At 42.8% G+C, this 26,703-nt stretch overlaps 1 protein-coding gene across 1 annotated transcript; it reads left to right on the forward strand.

Annotated features, from left to right (window-relative positions):
* Window positions 1–12,868: 12,868 nt before the first annotated feature.
* Window positions 12,869–22,533, forward strand: LOC308678696 (vomeronasal type-2 receptor 26-like; the record flags this gene model as incomplete). Its single annotated transcript, XM_081345933.1, has 4 exons — window positions 12,869–13,094; window positions 15,072–15,316; window positions 20,227–20,353; window positions 21,629–22,533. 4 exons carry the CDS (start codon window positions 12,869–12,871, stop codon window positions 22,531–22,533), a joined length of 1,503 nt encoding a protein of 500 aa, XP_081202059.1.
* Between the last annotated feature and the right edge of the window lie 4,170 nt (window positions 22,534–26,703).

Raw genomic sequence — 26,703 nt, forward strand, 5'->3', positions numbered from 1 at the left:
GGCATAACATTATGATGGAGGACTGGGAGAGGATGTGGAAAAAGGGTATTAAGTTTACAGCATGCAATGTTTTGAAAGAAAATATATTTATATTTATATTTATATTTTATTTGATTTCTATACCGCCCTTCTCCCGAGGGACTCAGGGCGGTTCACAGGGCATATATAAATAACAGTAAAAAAATTAAAAGGAAATTAAACCAGTGCCCAATTAAAATACAACAATAATAGAATAATAAAAAAAACCAATTAAAAAACCCATATTACCCCATCAGGCCAGACCAGCTAATTCAAATAAGTGGGTCTTCAGCCCGCGGCGGAAGGATCGAAGGTCCGATGCCATCCGGAGCTCAACCGGCAGTTGGTTCCATAATGCTGGAGCACCCACAGAGAAGGCCCTTCCCCTGGGGGCCACCAGTCGACATTCCCTGACCGGAGGCACCCTGAGGAGGCCCTCTCTGTGGGCACGCACAGGGCGGAGGGGAGTTGACGCCGGCAGCAGGTGGTCCTCGAGGTATCCCGGACCCATGCCATGTAAGGACTTAAAGATCATGACCAAGACCTTGAACCTCACCCGGAAGACAACTGGTAACCAATGCAGCTCGCGGAGCAAAGGTGTAACATGGGAGTACCGGGAAACTCCCAAGACAACTCTCGCGGCTGCATTCTGTACCAGTTGGAGCCTCCGAGTGGTCTTCAAGGGAAGCCCCATGTAGAGAGCATTACAGTAGTCTAGGCGAGAGGTCACGAGCGCATGAGTGACCGTACACAGGGCATCCCGGTCCAGATAGGGCCGCAACTGGCGCACCAGGCGAACCTGGGCAAAAGCCCCCCTAGTCACGTCCACTATATGATCTTCCAGAGTAAGTCGTGAATCTAGGAGGACTCCCAAGTTGCGAGCCCTATCCACGGGGGGTAAGAACTCACCCCCCATAGAAAGCGATGGAACATTTTGAATGTCCCGGGATGCCGGGATGTACAGCCACTCAGTCTTGTCAGGGTTGAGTTGAAGTCTGTTCCTCCCCATCCAGACCCGAACCGCCTCCAGGCAACGGGACATCACAGCGAGGGCATCACTGGGGTGGTTTGGGGTCGAAATGAAAAGTTGGGTATCATCAGCGTATTGATGATACCCAACTCCAAAACCACGAATTATCTCACCCAGCGGTTTCATGTAGATGTTGAACAGGAGAGGCGAGAGAACCGACCCCTGAGGAACTCCACAAACAAGAGACCTAGGGGCCGATCTCTGCCCTCCTGCCAACACCGACTGCGAGCGTCCCAGGAGATAGGAGGCGAACCACTGAAGAACTGTGCCTCCCACTCCCAATCCCCTGAGACGCCGCAGCAAGATACCATGGTCGATGGTATCGAAAGCCGCCGAGAGGTCTAATAGGACTAGGACAGAGGAATATCCCCTATCCCGAGCCCTCCAGAGATCATTCACCAGAGCGACCAATGCCGTCTCCGTGCTGTACTCGGGCCTGAAACCCGATTGGCACGGGTCTAGATAATCCGCTTCATCCAGGACCAGAGGGAGCTGATGCGCCACCACACTCTCAACAACCTTTGCAAGAAAGCGAAGGTTGGAGACTGGACGAAAGTTGTTCAATACAGCTGGGTCCAAGGCAGGCTTCTTGAGGAGAGGTCTCACCACCGCCTCCTTCAAGACGGTGGGGAAATTACCCTCACTCAAAGAAGCAGATATAACCGCCTGGAACCAGCCTCGTGTCCTCTCCCTAGCTGCATAAACCAGCCAAGAAGGGCACGGGTCCAATAAACATGTGGTGGAGCTCAGCCTCCCCATAATCCTGTCCACTTCATCAGGGGTCACAGAATCAAACTCCTCCCAGATAACATTGACAAGACCGCCCGTGTCCTGATCGTCAGACTCTGCCCAGCTGGAGTCCAAACCGGTCCGAATCCGAGCGATTTTATCCGACAGATGTTGACTAAATTCCTCGACACGACCCTGTAAGGGATCCTCCCTCACCTCCTGATTAAGAAGCGAGCGAGTCACCCTAAACAGGGCGGCCGGGCGATTATCTGCGGACGCGATGAGGGTAGAGAAGTAATTACACCTCGCCGCCCTCATCGCTGCGAGATAAGACCTAATATAGGTTCTTAACCGCAACCGGTCGGATTCGGATCGGCTGGACCTCCAGCAGCTCTCTAGGCCCCGTTTCCGACGCTTCATCTCCCGGAGCTCCACGGAGAACCATGGAGCTCGCTGGGATCTGCACCGGGTCAGGGGCCGCAAGGGTACAACCCGGTCAAGTGCCTCAGTGGCTGCCCTTTCCCAGGCTTCCACTAAGGCATCCGCTGAGTTGTGAGCAATGGAGGCAGGTGGGGACCCCAGCGCCGCTTGGAATCTATCAGGATCCATTAAGCGTCTGGGGCGGTACCATCTAATTGGCTCTGTACCCCCACGGCGGGGGGTGGCAAGACGGAAGACCAGCCGCAGGAGGTGATGATCGGTCCATGACAGGGGCATAATAAATGGAGAGCCCCCACCAAGATCATCCAACCACCGTCCAGATAAGAAAATCAGGTCAAGGGTGTGGCCTCCCTCATGAGTTGGTTCAGAAATTACTTGCGTCAGGTCCATGGCCGTCATGGAAGCCATGAACTCCCGAGCTAGCTCAGATGAGCCTCCCAGGGATGGTAGATTGAAGTCCCCCAAAACTATAAGTTTGGGGAACTCAATCACCAACCCCGAGAGGATATCGAGCAGCTCGGGCAGGGCTGCCGCTGCGCGACTAGGCAAAATGTACACCAGCAGCAAGCCCAACTGCTCCCCAGAACCAAATCTCACAAAGAGAGACTCACACCCGACTATCTGAGGAACGGTGGTCTCCCGCGGACATAAGGTCTCCCTGATAATCACCGCCACACCCCCACCCCTACCTTGAGCTCGTGGCCGGTGTAGCACCCGGAAACCTGGTGGGCAAAGGTGAACCAAAGGGACCCCACCCTCTGGGCCCAACCAAGTCTCCGTGATGCAAGCCAGGTCCGCGTGCTCACCCTCAACTAAATCCTTAACAAGGGGAGCTTTGTTAACCACGGACCTGGCATTCAGGTACACCAGCCGGAGCTCAGGAGGCTGCACATCCTCGCTCCCGGAACCTCGGGGAAGAAGCAGAGGGTTGGAGCGCCTCACCGCTTGCAAATAGCAGAGACGGCCCTCCCGGTAACAATACGGCCCTCTGTCTATCCACCTGCTGCCGTTCCCCGTCGTGGGAATCGGTAGTCCCACGACCCGCTCATGAGCCCCGGAGACAACCACACCCTGTTCTCCCCCCGTGCGGTCAGACCCAAGTCTGGCCTGAGCCATGGTTGATTGGCCACCCCCCATAGCCAAACAACCCCTATCTCCCACCCCTCTCCCTAGCCCCATAAAAATTTCGATAAAAAATTAATCAGGGGCCTCCTATTAAATTTGTGTTGACGGCTCCTGCCCCTGCCCAGCCATCTCTCATATGATGATGATGATGATGTATAGGTGGTATTTAACACCGGTTAAACTTGCAAAAATTTATCATACATATGATGATAAATGCTGGAAATGTAAAGCTGTAGAAGGAACCTTTTACCACATGTGGTGGACTTGCCCCATAGTAAAAGACTTCTGGGAAAAGATTTATAATGAATTAAAGAAAGTTTTGAAAAATACATTTACTAAGAAACCAGAAGCCTTCTTATTGGTTATAGTCGGAAAAGAAATTCCCAAAAAAGATGTTACTTTATTTCTGTATGCCACAACAGCGGCGAGAATTTTGATAGCCAAGAATTGTAAGACACAAGAAATACCAATGGTGGAAGAATGGCAGATGAAAATGATGGACTATATGGAACTCGCTGAACTGACTGGGAGAATCTGTGACCAGGGAGAAGAGTCGGTGGAAGAAGATTGGAAGAAATTCAAGGACTATTTAAAGAAATATTGTTATATCAACTAGTTTGAAATGGACTTGGAAGTGTTTATAGGTTGTAGTTTTAGAGTTTAAATGTTTAGTATTAAGGATAATATGAAACTGATGAAACTAAATGATAAGAAATTAAATATAGATAGATATTAAATATGATTTAAAATTATGAAATAGAAATTGCTAATGATGATTTACGAAGAAACGCAGATAGGGGGGACTCGAGGAAGTCACCTGAAAATGATTAGAAAGATTAGGAATAACGGAAGTTAAGTATTCTTTTTGTATTTTTGTTGATTGTATTGTTTATGTTATGTCTTGTTTTTTATATGTATTTTTTCGTTTAAATATATGTTTATATAAAAGCAATAAAAATTTTTTTTTAAAAAAAGAGATCATTCTGTCATTTTGGGGATTGTATCCCAGTATTGCTTTTCCTACTCTTTTATTGACTATGAAGGCTACTCCATTTCTTCTGAGGGATTCTTGGCCACAGTGGTATACCTGATGGTCATCTGAATTAAATTCACCCATTCCTGTCCATTTTAGTTCACTGATTCCTAAGATATCGATATTCAGTCTTGTCATCTATTGTTTGACCACGTCCAGCTTTCCTTGATTCATGGATCTTACATTCCAGGTTTCTATGGAGAAAAAATCTTTACAGCATCGGACTTTCCTTTCACCACCAGATATATCCACAGCTGAGTGTCCTTTTGGCTTTGGCCCAGTCGCTTCATTCTTTCTGGCGCTACTAGTACTAGCCCTCTGCTCTTCCCCAGTAGCATATTGGACGCTTTCTGACCTGACGCTCATCTTCCAGCGTCATATCGTTTTGCCTTTTGGTATTATCCATAGAGCTTTCATGGCAAAGATACTGGAGTGGGTTGCCATTTCCTTCTCCAGTGGATCACGTTTTGTCAGAACTCTCTGCTATGAGCTGTCCATCTTGGGTGGCCCTCCACGGCATAGCTCATAGCTTCATTGAATTACGCAAGCCCCTTTGCCACGACAAGGCAGTAATCCATGAAACGGTAACCATGTATGTATCTTAACCCAAAACTTTTTTGCTTTAAGGCATGTCCACCAGATATGATAGTAAGTACCTGGCCTTTGTTTACATTTCCAACAATTATTCGAAGTGTTTTTAAATATTTTTGCTAATCTTACTGGTGTCATATGCCATCTATAAAACATTTTATACAAGTTTTCTTTATATGAGACTCCTTTAATCAATCTGATATTTCTATCCCATAGTTTCTGCCAGTCTTCCAAGTCTATAGGATTTTTTTTGCCCATGTTATCATTGTTTCTTTTACTTGTTCTTCTTCCATCTTTAAATTTAGCAGAAATCTATAGAGTTTCCTAATTAAGTTTTTATCTGTTTTTAACAATGTTTGATCAAATTCTGTCTGTTCTTTATAGAATGCCATTGTCTTTAGATCTTTTTCATATCTTGTCTGTCTAATATTTCTAGTCAATACTTCCAATGTTAGCATAAATAACAATGGGGATAATGGACATCCCTGTCTTGTACCTTTTTTGATGTCGAAGTTTTCTGTATGATCTCTATTTAAAATTATTCTAGCGTTTGTTTATGGTAGATTGTTTGAACTGCATTTATAAAGTTTTTTCCAAAGTCCATTTCCACCAATTGCTGGAACATAAATTGCCAGTTTAGATTATCAAAAGCTTTTTGTGCATTAAGAAATATTAATGCTATTTGTTTCCCTGGGTGGTTTTCATAATATTCTAAAACATCCAAAATCATTCTTATCTGTCTGAGCATGCCCAAGATGGCGGACGTGCTGGGCTGAGCTCTGCAAGCTCCAGCAGTTAGGCGTCCCCAGGAGCCCCTCAGGGGTGCATTTATGCCTCTGTGTTGGGGGGGGTAGCAGTTGGCAACAGGTTGGGCAACGAGGCTGTTGGCTGTGGACTTCCATCCTGCTTGTTGCCTGGTTCGTCGTCTCGCCGTTCTCGGCGGTGCCTCCGAGCCGCTCCCGGGCCGTTTCTTTCGGCGGCGGCATTTTTGTCATCCTGAGCCACTCCTGGACCGTTGGTGTTGGTGGTGGCTGCGTTTTTCGGGCCGTTTCGGGCCTATTCCTGATGGATGGCTGTCTCGATCCGTTTCCGACGGCGGCAGCGCTTTCGACCAGTTTTTGGTGGGGGCGTTTTCGGCGTCGTTGTCGATGGCGGCGTCGTTGGCGGCGTTCCCGGGCCGCTTTCGGCCGTTTCTGGCGGCGTCAACGGCGTCTTCGGGCCGTTTTCGGGCTGTTTTCGCCACCGCTGGCGGCGTTTTCGGCGATGGCGGCGTTTTCGGCGATGACGGCGGCGGTGCTTGCGGCGGCGTTTTCCTGGCGGCAGCAATGGTTTCGACGGCGGCTTGGCCCTCGATTCGCTCTGGTCCCTTGGCTGCCCCGTTTGTTCCGGATGGCTTGGCGTCCTCAGCGACCTCGGTGGTTTTTGAAGGGGCTCGGGTCAGCCGGTTAAGTCCGATGAAGCCCGGTGGAACCCAGCCGAGTTTGGTTGGACTGGAGGAGCCCGGAAGACCTGACTTACATCTTAGACGGCCGTGCTCTGGAAGGCCCCATCTAGTGGATAGTTGGGGGCCCATGGAGTTGCGGCTAGGACTAACGTCTGGAATGGTGGAGCGCCGGAGGAACTGTGGTGGCATCTTGAGTGGCCGACCATTAATAGACGGGACTACTATGCCCTATTATACATCTGCCTCGTACGAACATTTGCCTAATTCTCCTGCATATCATCCCCAAAGGACTCAGAGGGACCTGGGTATAAGCCATGGTGTGAGGGTGGCTTAAAATTACATCGGCTGCCCCTAGAGGTGAGAGCTCTATGGGGTATGCCCTACCCAGCATGTGTGTTCCAGACCACCCCCGGGAACAGAGTCGCGACCTTCGTGAGAGGATGGTGGTTGACCTGTTCTCGGGGTTCACCCAGCTTGAGTGGCAGTGAAGCTGGGTTGATGGTCTGGACACCCATTCACCTCTGCTTAGATCCTCCTAATCATCTAATTAATATGGGACTGCCTTCTCCTGGATTTGCTCCTTATGCCTCATTTTCGCTATACTAGCACGGACTTGTTCGCCCTCAGGGGTGCCCCCCCTGGGTGCGACCCGCCTCTCTAGCCAACTATAATCTCGATGAAGGGCCCAATTGTTGGGACCCTGAGAGATGGCCGGGCAGGGGCAGGGGCCTTCGATATAAATTCAATAAGAGGCCCCTGGTTAGTTTCTTAGTTATTTTTTTTGTGGGGTTAGGGAGGGGGGTGGGAATTTCTTATGGTTGTTCGGCAATGGGGGGTAGTCCAGCAACCGTTGTTCAGGCCAGGTCTGGGATTGATCGCGTGAGGGGGGAGCGGGGTTCGGTTGCCCCTGGAGCTCCAGAGCGGGTCGTGGGATTACCTATTCCCACAACGTTAGGGAATGGCAGCAGGTGTATGAACAGAGGGCTGTATCGATATCCGGGAGGGCCTCTCCGCTGTTTACAAGCGGTGAGGTGCTCCGACCCTCTGTTTCTGCCCCGAGGTCCCGGGAGCGAGGATGAGCAGCCACCTGAGCTCCGGTTGGTGTATTTGAACGCCAGGTTTGTTGTTAATAAGGCTCCCCTTGTCCGGGATCTGGTCGAGGGTGAGCATGCGGACCTGGCTTGCATCACGGAGACTTGGTTGGGCCCAGAGGGCGGTATTCCTCTGGTTGATCTTTGCCCACCAGGTTTCCGGGTGCTACACCGGCCTCGGACTCAGGGTAGGGGTGGGGGAGTGGCAGTTGTTATGAGGGAGACCTTGTGTCCGCGGGAGACCACCGTTCCCCAGATAGTCGGGTGTGAGTCTCTCTTCTTGAGATGTGGCCCTGGTGCGCAGTTGGGCTTGCTGCTGGTGTACCTTTCGCCTAGTCACGCAGCAGCAGCCCTGCCTGAGCTTCTCGATATCCTCTCTGGGTTGGTGATTGAGTTCCCCAAACTTATAGTTTTGGGTGACTTCAATCTACCATCCCTGGGAGGATCATCTGAGTTAGCTCGGGAGTTCATGGCTTCCATGACGGCCATGGACCTGACGCAAGTAATTTCAGGACCGACTCATGTGGGAGGCCACACCCTTGACCTGATTTTCTTATCTGGACGGTGGTTAGATGACCTTGGTGGGGGCTCCCCAACTGCTATGCCCCTGTCATGGACCGATCATCACCTCCTGCGGCTGGTCTTCCGTTTTGCCACTCCCCACCGTGGGTGTGTGGAACCAACTAGATGGTACCACCCCAGGCGCTTAATGGACCCTGAGAGGTTCCAGGCAGCGCTGGGGTCCCCACCTGCCTCCTCTGCTCACAGCTTGGCAGATGCCTTAGTGGAAGCCTGGGAAAGGGCAGCCACGGAGGCTCTTGACCGAGTTGTACCCTTGCAGCCCCTGACCCGGTGCAGATCCCATCGAGCTCCATGGTTTTCCATGGAGCTTCGGGAGATGAAGCGTCGGAGACGGGGCCTAGAGAGCTGTTGGAGGTCCAGCCGATCCGAATCCGACCGATTGCGACTAAGAACCTACATTAGGTCTTATCTCGCTGCGATAAGGGCGGCGAGGTCTAATCACTTCGGTACTCTTATCGCGTCCGCAGATAATCGCCCGGCCGCCCTGTTTAGGGTGACTCGCTCGCTTCTTAATCAGGAGGTGAGGGAGGAACCTGTTGTGATTCAGGGTCAGCCTGTGGGTTCGGCAGTTGGGTCGGATGACTCAGACGAGGGGGAGGAGGGGGGTGTTGACGAAGAACTTGATGATGATGGCTTGGAGGCTCCGCAGAGCCCCCAGCCAGGCCCCTCTTACTTGGTGGAGACCCAGCTGTGTGAGCCCGACAGTGTGGATGAAGATGACCCACAGCTGGCCCTGTTCAAGGACGCCCGACGCAGGAGGCAGTCAAGTAGGAGCAAGCAGAGAAAGGCTGTGGGACTTCTCGGAAGGAGGCAAAGAGAGGCCACGCCCTGAACTCTTATAAAGGGAGTGTTTGGGGGAGGGCTGGTTTGCTGAAAGCAACCGCTCCGATAGAGGATCAAAGCTCCGGTATCTTGTTTCATGTTTTATTTGTTTGTGTAATAAATTTGGCAGACGTATTCCAGCCTCTGCCGTTTGTACAGGGGTTGCCTTTCTGCAAGGCCGGTAGCAGGCTGGTACAGAACAGAACCCTTGCAGGGTCGTGCCGAGGAGTTTAACCAACATCTGTCGGACAAAATCGCTCGGATTTGGACCGGTCTGGACTCTGACTGGGCAGAGTCTGACGATCAGGACACAGGTGGTCTTGTCGATATTACCTGGGAGGAGTTTGATTCTGTGACTCCGGAGGAAGTGGACAGGATTATGGGGAGGCTGAGCTCCACCACATGTTTATTGGACCCGTGCCCTTCCTGGCTGGTTTATGCGGCCCGGGTGGGTACACGAGGCTGGTTCCAGGCGGTTATATCCGCCTCTTTCAGTGAGGGTAGTTTCCCTGCCGCCTTGAAAGAGGCGGTGGTGAGACCTCTCCTCAAGAAGCCTGCCTTGGACCCAGCTGTGTTGAATAACGTTCGTCCGGTCTCCAACCTTCGCTTTCTTGCGAAGGTTGTTGAGAGTGTGGTGGCGCATCAGCTCCCTCTGGTCCTGGATGAAGCGGATTATCTAGACCCGTGCCAATCGGGTTTCAGGCCCGGGTACAGCACGGAGATGGCATTGGTCGCTCTGGTGAATGATCTCTGGAGGGCTCGGGACAGGGGACATTCCTCTGTCCTAGTCCTATTAGACCTCTCAGCGGCGTTCGATACCATCGACCATGGTGTCCTGCTGCGGCGTCTCAGGGGATTGGGAGTGGGAGGCACGGTTTTGCAGTGGTTCTCCTCCTATCTCCTGGGACGTTCGCAGTCGGTGTTGGCAGGGGGGCAGAGGTCGACCTCAAGGTCTCTCGTTTGTGGAGTTCCTCAGGGGTCGGTCCTCTCGCCTCTCCTGTTCAACATCTACATGAAACCGCTGGGTGAGATAATTCGTGGTTTTGGAGTTGGGTATCATCAATACGCTGATGATACCCAACTTTTCATTTCGACCCCAAACCACCCCAGTGATGCCCTCGCTGTGATGTCCCGTTGCCTGGAGGCGGTTCGGGTCTGGATGGGGAGGAACAGACTTCAACTCAACCCTGACAAGACTGAGTGGCTGTACATCCCGGCATCCCGGGACATTCAAAATGTTCCATCGCTTTCTATGGGGGGTGAGTTCTTACCCCCCGTGGATAGGGCTCGCAACTTGGGAGTCCTCCTAGATTCACGACTTACTCTGGAAGACCATATAGTAGCTGTGACTAGGGGGGCCTTCGCCCAGGTTCGCCTGGTGCGCCAGTTGCAGCCCTATCTAGACCTGGATGCCTTATGTACGGTCACTCATGCGCTCGTGACATCTCGTTTGGACTACTGCAATGCTCTCTACATGGGGCTGCCCTTGAGGACCACTCGGAGGCTCCAACTGGTACAGAATGCAGCCGCGAGAGTTGTGTTGGGAGTCTCCCGATACTCCCATGTTACACCTCTGCTCCATGAGCTGCATTGGTTGCCAGTTGTCTTCCGGGTGAGATTCAAGGTACTGGTAATGGTGTTTAAGGCCCTACATGGCATGGGTCCGGAGTACCTTAGGGAGCACCTGCTGCCGGCATCAACTTCCCTCCAACCTGTGCGCTCCCACAGAGAGGGCCTCCTCAGGGTGCCACCAATCAGAGAATGTCGATTGGTGGCCCCCAGGGGGAGGTCCTTCTCTGTGGGCGCCCCGGAGCTATGGAATCGGTTGCCGGTTGAGCTCCGGATGGCGCCCGATCTTCGCTCCTTCCGTCGCGATCTGAAGACATTCTTATTTGAACAAGCCGGCCTGGCCTGATGGGGGATGGTTTGGGTTTTTTATTCTCATTTTATTATATGTATTTACTGTTTTTAGCTGGGCATATGTTTAATTCTTTTTTAACTTTTGTATTTTTGTATTTTTATATATCTGCCCTGTTCACCGCCCTGAGTCCTTCGGGAGAAGGGCGGTATATAAATAAAATTATTATTATTATTATTATTATTATTATTATTATTATTATTATTATTATTATTATTATTATTATTATTATTATTATTATTATTATTATTATTATTTTAGGTAGAAAGCCATTTTGATCTGTATGTATAAATTCAGTCAAAAATTTCTTAATTCTTTCTGCCATTATTGAAGCAAAGATTTTATAATCAACGTTTAATAGCGATAGTGGTCTATAGTTTTTTATTTGTGTAAGGTCAGTATCTTCTTTAAGTGTTAAGGTAATATTAGCTTCCATCCATGACTTTGGTATTTTAGTCTCCAAAAGTATTTCATTACACAGTTCTTTCAAAGTCAGGCTTAATACATCTTGTAATGCTATATAAAATTCTGCGGGAAGTCCATCTGGGCCCGGAGTCTTATTTTTTTTTGCCTTTTTATAGCTTCTATTTTCTCCATCATTGATATTTTTCCATTTAATATATTTCGGATATTCTCTGGGATTTTTGGCAAACCTGCTTTTTTAAAATACAACTGTATTTTTTTCTTTAGGAACTTCCTCTGCCTTATAAAGTGTCTCATAGTAATCTTTGATAAATTTTTTTCATTGCATCATTTTGGAAGTGTAATTCTCCTTTTAAATCTTGTAGCTTGTTTATCATTCTTTTTTCCTTTTCTTTCTTCAATTCTATATGCTAACCATCTCCCCGGCTTATTAGCATTTTCAAAAAAGTTTTGTTTAGTCCATTTAATCTTTGGGGCCATTGTTTCAGTCTCAGCTAAATTTAATTTATGCTTTATTATGTCCATTTGTTTCTTAAGGACTTTCTTTTGTGGGTTTATTTGTAGCTGTAGTTCCAATTTTTTAAATTCTTCTCTCAGCTTTAAGTGTAATCGCTTTTCTTTGTTCTTCTTAGAAGCATACGTTATAGCCAACCCTCTGAAGTATGCTTTGGCCATATCCCATACATTTTGAAGAGATGTTTTAGCATTTAACAAATATTTCTATCACTTGGGATAGAAAGAAAACTTGGTAGAACATTTTTCATTTTTTCATAGTTTTAAAAAAATATGTACATCTTTTTAGAGTTCCATCAATGAACATGTAAAAAACACACCTCAGACAAATTATTGTGTCACTGGGGTTGCACACAGGGATTCAGGATCTGGTGGAGAAATAAGACAATACAGTTTCCATGCTTTTGTTTGATTTTATTCTTACGACAGAAAATTTTGTGTCCTTTTAGTTGTTGTCTTGCTGTATGGTCCAGTTTCTCTTGCGCTTCAGTTCATGGACAGATATTGTGATATTTTCCAGTAGAATTTGTTGGTAAAATTTAAAATTTGTAATTCCATTAATATTGGTAAGCTGTCCTGGTCTGGTCCAGCAAAACAGACCCAAACTATGTTACTGCCACCATGACCTTTCACAGATGGGATAAAGTTCTTATGCTGAAATACAGTGTTCCCCTTTCACCAAATTAGCTAATTCAACTTCTAATTCAAGCCCAACTTCTAATTCAAGCCCAAAAGTTCTATTTTGGTCTCATTCATCCATTTCTTTCAATAGCCTTTTAGTTTATCTAGTTGGGATTTCACAAACTACAGTATATGCAGATTGCAATGTCCTTTTTGGAGAGTAATGACTTTCTCCTTGCAACCTTGTACATCACTGTTGTTCAGTGTTCTCCTGATGGCAGTCTTACGAACACTGACTTTCACCAATGTAAGAGAGGTCTGCCTGCATCAAGTATTATATGCTTTGATCTTGATGTGATCTTGGTGATCTTGGTTGTTCAACCATAACAATCATGTTGAATTGCCTCCATTTGTAGATGATCTGCTGACTGAACTTTTCCAGCCTGGTGAGCATCAAAAATTGTTTTTGAGCGGTGGTACTGGCGTGATGAGCCACATGGCCTGCCATGAGTGGTGCACCAACATGATAAGCCACACAGCCTCCTTCCGCGGCGGTGGCACTGGCATGGTGACATGTGGCCTCCTGCCACGGTGGTGGCACTGGCATGAAGTGACATGTGGCCTCCTGCTGCAAGTGTGGCATCCTCCTGCCACATGGTGTCCATCCATGAACGGCTTCAAGTGGCCGCAAAAGTCCAGCAGCAGCGTGACAGGTGTTGGGGTGTGAGAAGCCTGGCTGTGACGGTCCTAAGCTAAGCGGGTGCAGGGCATAGCACCACTCCCTCACCCCTGCCCTAGCTTGATTTTTATGCATTTGCCTCATCCCAAAACTAGGGCTTATTTTGTGGGTAGGGCTTATATTAGGTGCATGCATAACAATAAAGCTAGGTCTTATTTTTGGGATAGGTCTTATTTTTCGGGAAACACGATATCATCTACCTACTTATCATTTATCTATCATCTATCTGTCTGTCTGTCTGTCTGTCTGTCTGTCTGTCTGTCTGTCTGTCTATCTATCTATCTATCTATCTATCTATCTATCTATCTATCTATCTATCTATCCTCTCTCATCTCTCTGTCTCTCTCAGACTTTCAGGCATATCTTAAGAAAACTGAAGATAGGTTAGTAGCAGGCTGTCTGCTACTGTGCAAATAGGAGAATTACATGATGTAATGGAAATGAGACCTGGGAGAGAAATGAGACATTCTCATATGCACAGTGTGAAAACAAGCAAAGTAGAATTGTTTCTTTATTCTGGTAAAATATATTGGGCTGTATATTTTAGGTGTAGGTCAGAAGGTTGGGGAAAGATGATGTTATGTATAACTTTTTTTGTAACTGATTATTTCATAATAAATGTTCTTTCCAAAGCATATATTTTTATTCATTTCTCTGGGATTTAATCTGGTAATTACTTAGTTCCTTAATTATAATAATACTGGTAGTTTTCTTTTTGTTTACTTCATGCTGAACCTCAGTGTCCAAGTTCAAGATCAACAGCAAAAAGTTTGAAGGATATTATTAACACACCAGTTTACGGTATATTTCAAGCTGGAAGAAAGAATGAAAACAGACACGAACTGTCCAGGGTGATTCCTAATAGATTCTTCTCTAAAGGGTTGGCTGTCAGGAGTTTTTATTACTAGACATTTAATTTTCACATCACAAAGAAAAAAAGATAAAAATAGGAAAAGTATAATATTTACGATAGGCAAAATTTGGATTTGCTTTGAGAATGGCTTTAACAATCTTGCTGCTAACACTATTTTCTCTCCAAGTATATAGGACTGATCAAGTGAAATGTAAATTTCAAAGTCTTTTTGTGCCACATCACAGATATCATCAATGGGGAGATCTCATAGTAGGTGGCATAGGGACCTTAGGCAGTTTTTTGCATGGTGCACTAAATTTTGATGAAGTGCCACGACCACTATTGCATGAAGATCTCATGTAAGGATTTTGCTTTAGTTTTGTTGTGGGAATAATTGGTCATAGAGCTGGATTCAATTACTCAGTTTTAAATTGTTATAGATGTTCATAATTTCCTTTATTATTTTCCTTGCCCACTATCATTTCCTTTTGAAACCTTCTCAAAGAAATATTGCCTTTTTATTGATCTGATCTCTCCTTCTTCTATCCATAACTTAATATGTTGGGCAGAATATTAGTGAAAATACAGCATTAAAATTCTTCATGTAACTATTTATTCAGAGTTCCGATTAGCTTAATAAATAATCCAAAGCCTTCCCTTTATAAACTGCAGAGATTGTCCCTTCCAATTTTCCCACTTTTGGCTAATATGATATGGAGATCATTTTGAGATGCTATTCTCCAATGATGAGTGGTATTTGTTTAGATTATTTAATGATCCAAACTCAGTTTTTATTGACTTATATTTTGTATACTACTCTTCACTACAGAGTTGTTTGCAGAAATAAAAGAATAGAAATGAATAAAACACCATTTTGTAACTTTGTAAATTTTATACTGTCCTATCATTGTCCTTAATCAATTAAACATGACGCAGATGTCTGTAATAATAAAAAGAAATGATTTGAAGGCTACACCAATGAGGAGGACGCAAAACAGAGATTTTTTTAGATTTAAATTTCAATATCATAAATAAATTGATTCTATTCCAGTTTATTGCCTAAGAATTACCAACATATCCTGACCCTGGTATTTGCAGTGAAGGAGATCAATGAAAATCCTCATATCTTACCCAATGTCACCCTGGGCTTCCACATTTATGACAGTCACTTCAGTGCAGAGAGGACCTATCATGCCACAATGCTTCTACTTTACAGCTTGAAGAAATTTGTTCCCAACTACATCTGTGGTATTCAGAGCCGCCTGACAGCAGTGATTGGGGGATTAGACTCCAAAACCTCAATTGACATTGCAAATATCTTGGATAGCTACAAAGTTCCACAGGTAGATTACATCAACTTGAAATTATATTGATCTGGAGAAGCAATTTTTTTTGTTTATATAAAGGTTATTCTGTGAATCAGATATAGAAACTGGGAGTTTGGCAAAAAAATAATAATCATACACACACACATACTGTACACTTTTTGATTTTTTTTAAAAAGTTAAACCTCATTTTATAATGATACTAATTTAATTTATTTAATCCAATGAAAATGTATGGGTGTAAGTGTGTGTAAAAAGAGAGAGAGAGAGGAAGAAAAACCTACAAATTCATCAAATTGGCAGATTATACTAAGCTGGCAGGTATAGCCAAGACCCTAGATGGTAGACGCATGATCCAGATGGATCTCGACAGACTTGAACACTGGGTCCTATCTAACAAAATGAAATTCAACAGAGAGAAAAGCCAATGCAATCCTAAATTACACCAACAGAGGGATTGAATCAAGATCATGTGAGGTACTAATACCATTCTATAAGTAAAACAAGGGCCTTGGTGGAGCAGTGGGCTAATGCCTCCCTAAGTAACACCATCTGCCTGCAATTAGTGCAGGTTCAAGTCCCACCAGGCTCAAGGTTGACTCAGCCTTCCATCCTTCCGAGGTAGGTAAAATGAGATTGTTGGGGGCAATAAACTGACTTTGTAATAATGCCGCTTGGGTGTGTGTGCGAAAGCCCTAATAAGCAGGCATATACATAGGATGAAGGCTATTGCTAAGCACATTGATTTGTGCCTTAGGTTGTAAGCCGCCCTGAGTCTTCGGAGGAGGGCGGGATATAAATGGGATTAAAAAAAACCCAAACACCTAGAATACAGCTTCCTGTTTTAGTATCGCACTGTAAAAAAAGATGTCGAGACTCTAGAAAGAGTGCAGAGAAGAGCAACAAAGATGATTAGGGGCCAGGAGGCTAAAACATATGAAGAACGGTTGCATGTACTGAGCATGGCTAGTCTAGTGAAGGAAAGGACCAGGGGTGACATGATAGCAGTGTTTCAATATTTGAGGGTCTGTCATAGAGAGGAGGGGTTTAACCTATTTTCCAAAGTGCCCAAAGGCTAGACAGTGAGAACAATCAACCAGTGGAACAGCTTGCCTTCAGAGGTTGTGGGTGCTTCATCACTGGAAGCTTTCAAGAATACACTGGACAGCCCCTTGTCAGAAATGGTATAGGGTCTTCTGCTTGAGCAGGGAGTTGGACTAGATGACCTCCAAGGTCCCTTCCAACTCTGTTATTCTGTATGACTGTATGACATTTTGGATATGTTTGAAAGGACTCAGATACTTTCACATGTTTAGTAGCATGAGCAGAATAGTGGAATTTAATTAAAGCTCTGCGGTTGATAGACTAGGAAAGCCATCCTGCTGTTTCTGAAGCCATGCCAGAGATTGGAACTGATAGCAACTAAAATAAATAAATAAAGCCTGAGAACATGAGTTTCAAAGAATATGGAAGAGATTTGGGGTTCTGCTGCTGTCTGGGCTCACCTTAGTTTCTCTGGCAAATCATAAACTGTCTTCTCTTCATTTGTATAGTATAGACTTTCTGCTGCTTAGCAGTTAGAGGAGAGATTTGCAAGACTGTAAGAGTGCCAAGGGTTTGGGTAATAGCTGAAGACTTAGATAGATCAAAAACATCATGTCAGCCATAAGGAAAATGCCAGAAGTTCAGAGTGAAATAAAATGATTGAATATCCTTCCATAGCAGCTCAAATGAAGATCTGTGATCAGAATTACAGGCTAAGGAAGACCCCCATGGGTGAATTACTGACCCATCTTACTTTGAGACATAAATGCATTTCTATTAGGAAGAATGCCATGGCCTTTTATTTGTGCACCTGTTCATAAAATGCACTTGGAATAGACAGTCATACAGATCAATAAAATGCACTTGGAATAGACAGTCATACAGATCAATAAACAGGACTTGAGCTGAACAAATTGAAGACACAGCTAAAATTCCAATTTATTTTCTCAAGGATCAGTTTCATTGTCATTTTATAATCCCGAATGATCTCTACAGAGATTATTTCTGCTACAAATAATGGAGTATCCACGTTAGGAAGCTTCAGTGTGTTATCCCCAATGCTGCCAGAGGGAAGATATTCCCTTATACAGATTTCTGCATATTATTGTTGTTGTTGTTGCTTGCACAGTCAGCATGATGGTCAGATTAGATTGTTGTTATTTCTTAAATTTATTGGCCACCTATCTCACTGTAAGGCTATTCTAGGTGGCTGACAATAATAAAAAAGAAGAAAATGAAAGTGTAAACAGAACAGATATAAGGTAATAGAACAGTAAAATAAACAATGAAAAAAAAACATAAAGTGAATATGGTAAGTGAATATGGTAAGATAACCAAAAAGATAGAGAGGTGGAAAGCAGAGTGTGGAGATGGGGAATTGTCTCCACAAGCAAATTGTTGGCCATGTTTGATTTCATGGTTGACATGCAGAATTTATAACCTAGTTCCTTCCTTACTGTGCAAGCTGATCAGAAATGTAACATTGCTTGTTTCTGAATTTCTGATATATACAGTATACTGAAATTTGCAATACATTAGCGAAGTTGTATACTGTGTCTTCTGTTTACTGCCTCTTGCACATTACCGTTAATGTGACTGTTATTATCTCTTTCTTTTGCTGTCAATTTTCCTTCAGCTGGTCTATGGCTCTGCTCCAATCATGAATTATAAAACCCCACGCCTTTCCTTCTTCCAAATGAGTCCTATGGAAAGACTTCAGTATGAAGGGATTCTGTCTTTGCTGCTTTACTTCAAGTGGACATGGGTTGCTGTTGGTGTGATGGAAAATGAAAATGGAGAAAGATTTTTAGATGCAATTATACCATTATTTTTCAAGCATGGTGTCTGCTTTGAAACCATAGAGAAAATTGCCATAATAACATCTTTTAATGAGATTGGTAGCTTGTTCAACCAAGGTGCAGAAATCCATGATAAAATCATAGATAGCAGGACAAATATAATGATATTTTATGGTGAATCTTATTCCATGATGCTACTGAGATGGTTACCATATCTGTCACAAAAAGAAAAGATGGACCATATCATCAAAGGCAAAGTCTGGATATTGACAGCCCAGGTGGAGCTCACTTCACATGTTTATCAACGTGACTGGGATTCCCAAATGATCCATGGTGCTCTGTCCTTCACAATTCATGCTAATAACCCACCAGGATTTAGACCTTTTGTTTTAAATAGAAATCCCTCTGGTGCAGAAGATGGTTTTATCAAAGACTTTTGGCAGCAAGCCTTCAACTGTGTATTTAAAACTTCAGAACTGGATGAGGTGAATGGAGATATCTGCAGTGGGAAAGAAAAACTAGAAGATCTTCCTGGAACATTTTTTGAAATGAACATGGTTGGTCACAGCTATAGCATCTATAATTCTGCCTATGCCATAGCCCATGCTTTACAGGCTATGTCTTCATGCAGACTTAGACAGAGATCAACAGCAGAGGCAGGAAGACTGAAGCTTAAGAAACTAAATTCATGGCAGGTAGTCGACTCAACATCTGAAAGATCATTAATTTGAGAATAAAAGATTCATTCCATATCTCCATAATTAACTCTCTTTACATTTCCTTTCCATGCTTCCATTTCTTTTGACTATGTTTTTATCAGCCCATGATGTCCATTGCACCTAGTCTTATGCTTTTCCTAAAAAATGCATCTAATTCCTCTTTTTCTAATCTCTCTCTCTCTCCCCTCCCCCGGCCCACATAGCTACATCATTTCTTGAAAGGTGTTTCATTTAACAACAGTGCTGGGGAGAAAGTGACACTTGACCAGAATGGAGAATTACTAGTGGGATATGATGTATTGAACTGGATTGTTTCTTCTAACCAATCCTTCATTAGGAAAAGAGTTGGCAGGTTAGACCCTGAAGCTCCATCGGACCAAAGGTTCACTATTAATGAAGATGCCATAACCTGGCACAGCTGGTTTAACCAGGTAAGGTCTGATTTCTAGGAAACTGAAAAACTTGCTTCCAGGTCACCATTGCTTTACCCAGATGTGTAATGTTAATTTCACTGACTAGTGATAAGCAGGAATAACTCAGTATTGAGAGGTGATTTGTAGAAAAACATGTTAATTAATTCAGAAAATGGAGCCAAGATGTTTTGGCTCCAGTTTTACAGTACTTATGAATTTATTATGTGTAACATAAGGTTGATCTGAAGTCCTCAAAACATTATACTTTACTCTTCATGGATATCAGATGCATTGCTTATGGTGACTTAAACAATTTATAATGAAAAATATAACTCCTTGAAGAAAAACAACCCTATTAAAGTTATTTACATTTTTTATTGTTTATATAATTGTGGATTTCTTCTATCAAGATTTTCTTGAACCCCAATAGATTACTTAATTCCCAGAGCACTGATAAATATGTTCCATTGTTAACAAATAGATCGTTTGGAAGGAAATGGGTTCTTTCTTTAAAAGTTACCTGAAAGGTTAGAAAAAAGAGGTAGATCATAGCATTAACCATGCCACCAATTATGTCCATCTATAACTCAGAGTTTAGCATTATTTATGAAGGAATGGCCATTTGTCATTAATTCATTATTTACTGAGATGACTTGCTGTTTTTATTGGAAATAGTCTTCAGTTGAATAACTGTAGCTTAAGTGAGAGCTGTGATATTGATGTCTGTTGGCATATTCTATAATGAGATATTGGACCAGTATTCTTAATAAGGAGATGACAACCTTCTTAATTCCAATGTACCATGTTGATTATGAAGAAAGGTATCACTATTGTACAGTTAATTAGATGTTTCCTGTGAATCTCATTCACATTAAAATCTTTTGCTGGGCTCTCCAAGGTCATTACATCAATATTGGCATTCTCCTTTTGTTTCTTTCTTGTTGATACTTCAGTCCCAACCTCTTTCAGTATGTTCTGAAAGTTGCCACCCTGGTTCAAACAAGAAAGTGAAGGAAGGGGAACCCTTTTGCTGCTATGACTGCATCCTGTGTCCAGATGGGAAGATTTCTGAGAAGGAAGGTAAGAAATAAGATGTTTGGATTACCAATCAAACTCAAGGTAGTTCAGAAAAAAAATGAAATACAAATTTGTCCACACCAAAGGTTCCTTATCCCAGAATTTTTAATAAAACTGAATAAAATAAAGTCTGAAGACTAAAAAAATCTTGATATTGTGACACTCTACGTATTTATGGAGATTACGTGAACTTTTCTGGTTTACAATTAAGAATCTGAAAAGCGCACTTTGCCAGATCTCACAATGAAATATGAAAGCTTAGTGTGTAATTAGATTATAGTTTGCATGGGAAAAATAATTATAGGATATTGTTTAAATTTATTTTTATATTTTAGATATTTATATAGCCCCCATCTTACATGAAATATGGGGTGGTCCCAATCAACCACTAAACTACATCAGTAATATTAAATGTAATTGATATTTAAACCCTAAGCCTTAAAAGCCTGGCATCTATGTTAAGCTTCCACATACAGTCACTCACTAAACCCTCCTGTCCATCTCACCCTATTCCAGCATATGGTGTAAAACCCAGGTTTTACGTGTTTTTTGGAAGGCCAGAAGGGTAGAGGCTTGTCAAATTTTAAGAAGGGTGTTCCATAGGGCAAGAGTCCTTTGGGAAAAGGGCGGTATATAAATCGAAACAAACAAACAAATTAATAAATAAAGAGCTGCCACAGAAAAGACATGCTTCCTAGATCCCATAAGACGGCCATGTTTAAGAAAAGAAACTAGGAACATGCCCACCCTACCTGTCAGGGAAAGATGATTCTGCAGATAATGTGGCCAGTACTATATAGGGATTTAAAGATAATAATCAGAATTTTGAATTGAACCTGGAAGAAAACTGGAATAGAAATATTCAATAGTAACAGAATGAAATGTGCGTTCTATATATTCTATTCTATTCTATTCTATTCTATTCTATTCTATTCTATTCTATTCTATTCTATTCTATTCTATTCTATTCTATTCTATTCTATTCTATTCTATTCTATTCTATTCTATTCTTTCCTTCCTTCCTTCCTTCCTTCCTTCCTTCCTTCCTTCCTTCCTTCCTTCCTTCCTTCCTTCCTTCCTTCCTTCCTTCCTTCCTTCCTTCCTTCCCTCCTCCTCCTCCGGCAGTCTCAATCATTGTTAATTGATGTTGTAGTCTTTATTTGTTGTCTCTCCATCTTCTGGGTCTGAGTTGTGTTCTTTGACCTTCTCTTTTTTATATGCCTTGTACTTGAGATACTTGAGATACTTCTAAACACATTAATCCATTTGATTTTTCAGATAGTAATGAATGTTATGCATGTACAGAAGGAAGCTATCCAAATAAGAAACACAGTTTTTGTATACCTAAAACAATGACATTTTTATCTTATGAAGAACTTTTGGGGATCATTTTAGTTTTGTTTGCCCTTTTCTTTTCTTTGGTCTCAGTGGTGGTGCTTGCAATATTTGCGAAGAATCACAACACTCCTATCATCATTGCCAATAACCGAGACCTCACTTACATTCTCCTCATCTCCCTCCTGCTCTGCTTCCTTTCTGCATTCCTATTCATCGGTCATCCTGAGAAGTTGGTATGTCTCCTGCAACAAACGACTTTTGGGGTTGTCTTTGCAGTGGCTGTTTCTTCAGTGTTGGCAAAAACCGTCACAGTGGTTCTGGCTTTTATGGCCACCAAGCCAGGATCCAAGATGAGAATGTTTGTGGGAAAGAAACTGTCCAACTCCATTGTCATTTCCTGTTCTTTTATTCAAATAGGCATTTGCATGACATGGCTAATAACTTCTCCCCCATTCCCAGACGCTGACGTTGATTCGGTAGTTGAAGAAATTATTCTGCAGTGCAATCAAGGCTCTGTGACTATGTTCTATGGTGTCTTAAGCTATTTGAGCTTCTTGGCTGTTATTAGTTTCATAGTTGCCTTCGTGGCCAGGAAGTTACCGGATACTTTCAATGAAGCCAAGTTCATCACCTTCAGCATGTTGGTCTTCTGCAGTGTTTGGATATCCTTTGTTCCAACCTACCTGAGCACCAAGGGGAAATACATGGTGGCAGTGGAGATATTTTCCATCTTGGCGTCAAGTGCTGGTTTGCTGGGCTGCATCTTTCTTCCTAAATGTTATGTGATTGTTTTAAGGCCTGATTTGAACAACAGAGAAACTTTAATGAAAAGAAAACAATTCTGATTTTGATTCGAAATGTCCTTTGCTGTAGTTTATAATTATGAAAACAGTGTCATCTTTCTCCAGAGTCATAAGGCTGCTTTATCAACCCCTGCACTCCTGGTTTCCATGTGCAGGTATTGGTGCTTTGGTTCACTATGAGAAATGTGGAGCCACATGGCTGTGCGCACACATAAGGGGAGAGCAGAGGCAGCCCATGACAGAGACATACAAGGCTACAGATGAACTTAATAGCAATAGTAATAGGACCTAGACTTATATACCGTTTCACAGTGCTTTACAGCCTTCTTTAAGTGAGTCAGCCTATTGCCCCAAACAACCTGGGTCCTCTTTTACCGACCTCAGAAGGATGGAAGGCTGAGTTAACCTTGAGCCGGTGAGAATCAAACTGCCGAACTGCTGGCATTTGGCAGTCAACAGAATTAGACTGCAGTATTGCATTGTAACCACTGTGCCAAGACGGCTCTTAATAATTGGAATAACTGGAAAAAACTTAGTGCAAAATACTTCACCCAAAGGACTTGTACAGACATACTGTAGCTATTTGGATGCGTTGGAATATATTTTTTAAAACATTACTTGAATAAATGAAAGAGTCAGGAATGTTTTATTCATTCAATACTATTCAGAATGTGTTAAAAGATAAAAATTGAATTGAACTGAATACTTTATTTGTCCAAGTGTGGTTAGAAACACAAAGAATTTGTACAGAGAAAAAACAGATAGAAAAATAAAACAGATAGAGAAACGTGGGTATGGAAATTTTCAACAATTATATAAATTACAAAATGAAGAATTTTGAAAAAAAAATTGAATATAAAACAACTTTATTAGAGCAGAAAAGTACTTTCACTTTTTAGTGTTTTCAAGTTTGCTAGTTGTTTTTTCTTTCATGAGTTGATCTTTTCACTAGCAAGCATTGTCTAGGAAAGTGCACATGTTTGTTTCTCTAGATTTGTGATTTTTCCCCCCTCAAAATCATTCTGATTACCAGTCCTAATCCTACTTATCAATCTTGATGTAAAAATAGGTAATTTTCTAGCATGTTATCATCCCCTTCCACACTGAAGAGATGATAGATGATTGATGGGAAAGACTTTGATCCTCTTATCTTTAATCATCTTGTGCCTTAGATTTAGGATTTGTCAGCTGGGAATAATATTCATTTCGAGACCATTCACCTTTCCACAAAGGGTAAGGTTTAATAGCTCTCATCTATCAATATCTCTCTGTATTTTATTTATATCATATGTTACTAAATGAGCTATATCCTTTGGCGTAAGATATTTAATTGATTTGGTACATATAGGGAATTGATATTTTTAAAATGGATGGGTAACTAAATTGTCTTTATTTTTAGTTAGTGAACTCATTTATTATTCTGTTTTTGATTTTTTTTATTTAAAAGATTAAAATATAAAATCTGCAGGAAAAAAGTAACAAAGACAAAACAAAATTAGACAAGAACATTAAAAAATGTGAATTAAAAGGGCAAAAATACCCCAAACACTTATTTTCCCCTTGGGTTGAACACTGACAAATATATTGCAACAATAATAGCTTCCTCCCTTGCAATAGAGATCCAAAATTTATGAAGTTCTACATCTCTTTGCAACTCAATTTGACCTGTCATACATTACATATATCAAGAAAAATAGTTAATGGGTTTGTTGTTGTTATTAGTTGCGAAGTCGTGTCTGACCCATCGTGACCACATGGACAACGTTCCTCCAGGTCTCCTTGTCCTCTACCATCTTCTGGAGTCCATTTAGCCTCATGCCTACTGCTTCAGTGACTCCATCCGGCCACCGCATTGTCTGTCATCCCTTTCTTCTCTTGCCCTCAATCTTTCTCAGCATTAGGCTCTTCTCCAGTGAGTCCTTCCTTCTCATTAGGTGGCCAAAGTATTTGAGTTTCAACTTTAGGATCTGGCCTTCTAAAGAGCAGTCAGGGTTGATCTCCTCTAGGACTGACCGGTTTGATCGCCTTGCAGTCCAAGGGACTTGCAGGAGTCTTCTCCAGCACCATAGTTCAAAGGCTTCAGTTCTTTGGCGCTCAGCCTTTCTTATGGTCCAACTTTCACAGCCATACATTGCAACTGGGAAGACCATAGCCTTGACTATATGCACTTTTGTTGGCAAGGTGATGTCTCTGCTTTTTAGTGTGCTTTCTAGATTTGCCATGGCTTTCCTCGCCAGGAGCAAGCGTCTTTTAATTTCTTGGCTGCAGTTAATGGGTTAATCAACCACAAAGTTAACATTCCAGGTCCTCTGTTAACAATATGCTATGTAATTTACTTGTGAAAAGCCTACAAAGCTTTTTATTGACCATGGATCACCCCAATCATTATCCTGAACATTTAATGCAGAGAGAGGGAGGACAATACAATTTAATAGGTGCATTTCTTCAGCAACCAGCTCCTTGAAACAATTAGCTCTCTTCATTATTGTATTGTTCCAATGGTTAAACAGAATCTTTATTAATCATGAAATAATTTCATAGGGCATGATCAAGAAAGGAAATCAGAAAGGAATTACACAAAAATGTATTTCTACAGAAATATAATTTCTTTTTACCACAAAATAAAAAATGAAAATGAAAATGAAAAGAATATCAAAAACAGGAGCAGATTAGGTTAGTGGGACAGCAATCTAGAGATACCTCTCCAATACTTTTTCACAAAATGATATTTCTCCTTATATTACAAAGGGGGATATAAAGAAATTGGGACATTCTTTTTGGAGGCAATAGATAAGGCTTTTTTGCTCCCAAAAGAATAAATGCTATCAGGAGTTCAGTCAGACTGAGCTTTTTGTCTTTGATAGCATCCTTGATGTCAAGTTTCCGACGTATGGGCTTTTCAAGTGACTCTGAGGCATTGTTTACCTTAAAAGTCCTTTATTAGCCTAATACACCAGCAAATGCTTGCTTGAAGGAATCTGAAATCTCCACCCCTTGCACAATATATTAAAACACAATTCTCCACCTTTCTAATTTTGTCATTAATCATATTCTCCAATTAATTTAAAGAAACAGTTTCCCTTCTGTTAGAAAACCCGCCAAGGCCTTATCTTCTTAGAGATGGCCTTGAAAGGTGCAGTCCTACTCATCCCCCCAACCTTAAACTAAAGCAATACACAAGTCTTAAAGCAATACACAAGTTTAACATATGAAATAGCTACTTCTTCATCTCTTGTCAAGCAATAACATTCGATGTTAGCAGCGTTGACATCAGGCCCCCCTTACAAAAAGGACAGATCCTGTAATGTAAACAAAACACAAGTTAGGAATTGGCTTTTGGTTTGTTGGGGTGTTTCTCATAAAACCTTTTGATAAGTCAGTCAGCTTTCACATCAGTAGATTTCACCCAAATGGCTTCAGACAATGGGTATCCCTTCCATTGTACTAGGTATTGCAATTTTCCCTTAAAGATTCTACAGTGAAGAATATAATTTCACTTCGTAATGGGTCTGACCTGCTACCACGAGGGGTGCAGGTGCTTTCTTAGGGGGAGGTCTTAAAGTGGAGGTTCAAAAAGGTTTCAGCAAGCTACAATGGAACACCGGGTGAATTTTCCCCAAAAGTCTGGGTAGTTTCAATTTTACTGTGACCGGGTTGATGATTTTCACAATGGGGAAAGGCCCCAAGAATTTTGGTCCCAATTTCTTATTCAGTAGTTTCAGGTGTAAGTATTTGGTTGACAAATAGATCTTTTCCCCAACTTGGAATGTTCTTTGGGGAGCTCTCTTTTTGTCAGCTTGCTTTTTGTAGGTCTCAAAAGTCTTTTTTAAAGCCACCTTTGTATTTTTCCAAACTTCTTCCCAACCCCTCACCCAATGATCAAGAGTCTGGGAAGTGGAGGGTAACTGAGGGTATTCCGGGATGGGGTTGAATTCTTTCCCTGTGGCTACACAGAAAGGAGTGTAGCTGGTGCTGCTATGTACTGAATTATTGTAAGCCACTTCTGCAAAAGGGAGGAGGTCGGTCCAGTTTGTTTGTTGGTAAGAGACGTAGCATCTAAGGTATTGTTCCACCATTTTGTTGGCGGATTCTGTGGCTCCGTTAGTAGCCGGGTGAAAAGCAGTTGATAGGCCTTGAGATGATCCAATTAATTTAAGAAAGTTTCTAGAAAATTTTGCTGTGAACTGAACCCCTCTGTCCGAAACTATTCGC

Source organism: Vipera berus (assembly GCF_964194415.1).
Source record: "Vipera berus genome assembly, chromosome: Z".
NCBI classification, from domain to species: domain Eukaryota; kingdom Metazoa; phylum Chordata; class Lepidosauria; order Squamata; family Viperidae; genus Vipera; species Vipera berus.